Consider the following 5,405-nt stretch of genomic DNA (forward strand, 5'->3'; position numbering starts at 1 on the left):
CCCCCCCCCCCCAAATGTAAAGAAAATTAAAAAAATATTTTAATGGTCTATGATAGTCGCTCGAAAAGTCTTAAATTGTATTTAAAATATTTAAAAATGTACTACCTACACAGCGGCGTGCCCAGGAAATTTAAATGGGGAGGACACCATTTTTTTTTTTTTTAAATAAACAAAAGAAAGCGGATTAGTGGAAGTCGCTCTGTTGTACAGTAGGCTACGATTGAATGACTGTAAATTTGAATTCAATGATATATATCATGTGTGCAACAAACGGTTCTGAGCAGAGACGAATTGGCAGCCTAGGATACTGTATATTATATTTATATTGTTGTTATTAATATATATAGGTACATTTTTAACTACTAAATCATTTTAGAATAGCTAATGGTTTTACAATGGTTTTTATTTATTTATTTATCCTGGATACAAATTATCATATATCATTGAATTCAAGTTTAATACAATCAATTATACATTGACCTACTTATAACCTACTATACAGCAGAGTGACATCCCGTGACTTACCCGCATTTTAAATTTTAAGTTTCATAAATTTTGTCGAAATTAAAACTTTAAAAATTTATAAAAAAAATTGTGCATAGGTATGTATTTTTAATATTTTTCAACTGCTATTGTAAAAATATATTAGGGGCCGTGTATTATATTTTCATGCTTTTTGACCAAACAAATAAAAATGTATTATTTTATATTATATATAAAAAAAAATACAATATAAGAAAATCATGAGAAGTCGAGTGAATATCCAATGATGTTAAAATTTGAACTTCAAACGCTCATAAAAATTTAATTTGACTTTCCGGTAAACATTTTTTTTTTGATAAAGGTAAACAAACTTATGAGAAATCTTGTAATAAATTATCAAATCTTAAATAGTTAGATTTAAAAATAAATTTTTTTTTGAATTTCTCACTCAAAATAATTTGCACATATTCGTGATTTTTTCGTAATTGGTCAAAATTCGAACTAAATGCTTATGGAAAAAAATTGTGATTGTATTTATATATTTTTCAACTGCTATTGTAAGAATATATTAAGAGTCTCGTATTAAATTTAAGCTTGTCGACTCAACGAATAAAATTAATAATTAATATAAAATTAATGACTCTAAAAGTCTAAACAGCTGTAGTAACTAATAAGTAAATTTCTGTAGATCGGCAAAAAAAGACAATAGGAGGGGATATAACTACTAACCTCCCCCCTCAGGGGGGGGGCTTTGAGCACGCCACTATACTTATATAAGTATTAACACTTTTCAGCTATCTATCTGTGCTAGTATGTATTTAATGTGTGAAAGTGTAAAAGTTGATCAGCCCCCCCCCCCCCCCCCGAAAAAAAACCTGGCTACGCCACTTCTTTACTTTAATATTTGTTATGTAATTCCAGAAAGAAAACTTATGATGTATCTTGTTTTAAATTTTCAGGATTAAAATGTTAGTTTTTTCGCGGTGAAAGGCGAAACAGTTAGGAAGAACATTCAATCTGAAATTTGGTGAAAAACTGACATCTAACTTGGAAGTATTTTGAATTAATACATAAGTATAGGTTAGTATAGATATCATGATAAAACATAACAAATTATAAGGTTGTATAGGTATTATGAGATGATTTAGTTGTTATATATTCAATCAATCAAACCAATATGTTTAAGTATCTAGACAAAATAAATATATCTTGTATCACAAGCTAATGAAACATGATACGATTTTTTTTTGCCCTATGTCTGGAAATTCGGAGTATTTAAGTAAATGTTTACCCATCATTTATATTTATTTACATAAAATGTAATTAGTGGATACTAAATAGTAAATAACTAGGGGTCGTAATGCTAACTCAGTTCCCCCTGCGGTTCTCGATACCATGAAAAAAAAAAAAAAAAAAGCAGTTAAGTGGATGTCCTCTGCTGTACAGTAGATTATGAGTGGTCATTGTATAATGGTTATATTAGACTTGAATTCAATGATATAATATCATTGTATAAGAAAAACGATTCTGAGCGGAAACGGTCTGTCATTCTGGATATTTTATATTTTGTTATTATTTATTTTATCATGTAGGTTGAATTAATATTAAAATATTTTTATTTTTTATTCGTTTTTTGGTTTTTAATTAAAAAAAGTTAATTGGTGATAAACAAAGTGTTAGAAATTAAAATCCCATTTTTAGCGTTTTTTCGTAATTTTTTCGGTGGCATCAAATAACTATTGAGAAAATCGAAAAATGACTTCTCTAAAGTACCATCTTGATCCAATTTGCTAAAAGATAAGGTACTATGTTTTGAAATCGTAACACTCCTTCTGGAAGAAATTTCGTATACAGGATATAAATATAAAAAAAAAATAAACACCATTGTAAAAACAATAACTTCCTCGCTCCGCTCAGAATCTAAAAATAGTGAATAACCAACTTAGTGTAAGTTTACCAACCACAGAAAAATTAGTAAAAAAAAAACCTTTGATTAAATTATCTTAAACAATATTATTCCCAGTGAATTTAAGACTTTTTTTCTTATTTATGTTGGTATAACCCTAGAATACATATAGGTAGAAAAATGTTATATCAATTATTATTAACAAAAATATGTTATAAGTCTTTTAAAAAAAATTATGGTGTGATATTAAATAAACTGTTCTATTTATGTACTACTTTATACTTAAAAATAGGCCGTCATGGACTTACTTGGGGCCTATCATCCGGTCGCCCCTGCAGCACCTGTGGACGCACGTGTAATTATCCTGGCCACAGATCTGGTCGCGTGGCCGGCACGTCCGGGCCACCAGCTCATCGGATGGCGTAAGGTCGAAACAGCGTTCCTCCGGAAACCCGGAGACCGACGGGTAACTTTCCATCAGCACCTCCTCGGCGGGCAGGTCGACTAGCACGTACCCTGCGTCACAAAGTGGTTGCTCATAATCGTAACCCACCATCAACGCATCGGCCATCTCCCGGGATCCGTCCCTCAGTCGCTGCATCATACGCCACAGGTGCTTGTCACCGCCCGACCCGGCCGGTCCGCAGAACCGCACTTTCGGATTGTACGACTGGCCCAGCGGACAGCACTTCCGGACCGGCACAGCCGTCCAGTTGTCATCGCACGTGCCACCGCCGACCGCCTCGACCGTGTGGAACGTCCGATTTTTGTTCCGACATGACGCTACGACGACTCTGCCACCCCTCGCCCCTGAACTACTGTTGCAACAGACCACAGCGTCGGCGGCCCACCAACCGATCGCGATAACGAGAAACGCGACTGTGATGGCGAAACACGAACGGATGGTGTTCATCGTGTGCGCACACTGTTTGGGCGGCGTCGGCACAATATTCACTATCGCGACTGCCGGCCGCCGCGTATGTCAGCGATGGAGACCATTCCAAGAGCCGCCGCCGCCGACCGCCACGCCCTTGCATAATACCATGGCTTAAATATACAAGGTTATTGCAATAGTACCCACACTATATTATAATTTTATCACGTTAAGGAATTAAAATGGCAGCGTAAGGGGACGATGTATACTGGCTATACAATGGTGTTATATGCTATGATATTGACCTTACCCTTACGCTGCCATTTTATTTTTGTAACAATATGGGCTATGTGCAATAACCTTGTATATTTAAGCCATGCATAATGCTATAAAAATGTAATCGGTACCTATAGGTACTGGTTTTCGTTGCCTAAATATTATCATATTATCGTGTAATGAATTACTATTATTATTTATATCATATCAGGTTTTACGAATTGTCAATATTATTATTAAATATATTATGTCCAGATGACGGGTTATGGCGTAAATTTAATCACGACAAAACACTTCATCGAACACCCTGTAAAAATCAGCTAAGTAAAACAAAAAAGATCCTTAAGCAGCATAAAGATGTGATATTAAAAATAAATGCTAATGGAATTGAATAAAAGTAAAATTATTTTGATTCAATAATCTATTTACATGGCGATAAATAATTTAAAATTTATTTTATTTAATTTATTTTTTCACCAAGTTTCTTTTTTTTATTCAATAGGTACATTTCCTTATTTTTTACTCTTTGTGTGCACACTTTATTTAGCATATTTATAATAAAATAATAACAATATACTATTGTACCTGATGTACGAACACAGTAAAAACTAACAACAGTAATTACACACTAATATAAGTACTCATACTAGTTATAATAACAATTTATCAATTACATTAAATATAATATAACAAATTATGAATACAAATTGTCAATATTATTAAATTTATTATGTCCAAGCGGGTTATCGCGTAAATTTAATCACAACAATAATGTATTTACTTGGCGAGAAATATTTTAAATTTTTAAAATCATAATGAACTTCTAAAGGCTTTTGTTTATTTTGTTCACATTTCGTGTGCTGTGTCATATAAAGTATAATATAATTTCTCGCCAAGTATATAAATTAATGAAATAAAATAAATGTACTTTAATTCAATTTACTTAGCATTTATTTATGATATCACATCTTTATACTGCTTAAAGATCTTTTTTTTATTTACTTATTTACACGAAGTTTAACGAAGGGTTTCTGTTGTGATATCACCAAATTTTTTAGAAAATTGTCGAGAAACAATTTTTTAGTGAATTTATTTTATCACTAAGTTTATTTTTTTTATTCAATAAGTACTTTTCCTTATTTTGTATCATTTGTTTGTACACTTTATTTGGTATATTTATAACTAAATGACATCATTAAGTTATTGAACGTGAGGTACGAACACAGTAATAACTAATAACAGTTGTAGGAACACACTAATATTTTTTTTTATTTAAATTAATATCGAATGATTACTGGGCTTCACTGAGAAAAACTCGTGTGGAGGCCCAGGGTTATCTTAGATAATATACTTATTTTACTAGTAATAATTACAATTTAACAAATTACATTAAATATTATATTATAACAAATTATAATTACGCGAAGTCTTGAAGCCGTGAATTAGCAATTTGGAAAGTATCGCGTACACGAAATGGAGTGGAGGAACCGGTATCATAGGATTCTATTACCCTCAATGATTTTTACCTCCCCCGGTAATTATAGCTTAGGTTATAGTAACCGAGGGGAAATATATACTAGGATTCATTTACCTCCCCACTAAAAATGTAATGTTAGGGGGGGGGGGGAGTTTAAATATATCAGTATATAGTTAACAATAGGTAAGTAACTCCCGAATGAATAAATACTAGGAGACCTCCCGAGTGAAAATATAACAGTATACACTTGCCTTCCTAGTTATAATATACTAGGATATAGTTACCCCCTGTTTAAAATGTATTATTTTATATACTCGTACTTTATACGAAACTAATCACAATTACAGAAATTTGTAAATTATTTTGTAATTCATAAAATGTTTTGTATT

General features: G+C 31.9%; 1 protein-coding gene across 1 annotated transcript in view; it reads right to left on the reverse strand.

Annotated features, from left to right (window-relative positions):
* LOC100574445 (G-protein coupled receptor Mth2) overlaps positions 1-3,376 on the reverse strand; it is a 13,877-nt gene extending 10,501 nt beyond the window's left edge. The window contains exon 1 of the mRNA XM_003242293.4: positions 2,698-3,376. Within this exon, the coding sequence (XP_003242341.1) occupies positions 2,698-3,302 (605 nt within the window). The 5' untranslated portion in view covers positions 3,303-3,376. The remainder of the gene's footprint in view (positions 1-2,697) is intronic.
* Positions 3,377-5,405: the final 2,029 nt, after the last annotated feature.

Source organism: Acyrthosiphon pisum, chromosome X (assembly GCF_005508785.2).
Source record: "Acyrthosiphon pisum isolate AL4f chromosome X, pea_aphid_22Mar2018_4r6ur, whole genome shotgun sequence".
Lineage (NCBI taxonomy): Eukaryota > Metazoa > Arthropoda > Insecta > Hemiptera > Aphididae > Acyrthosiphon > Acyrthosiphon pisum.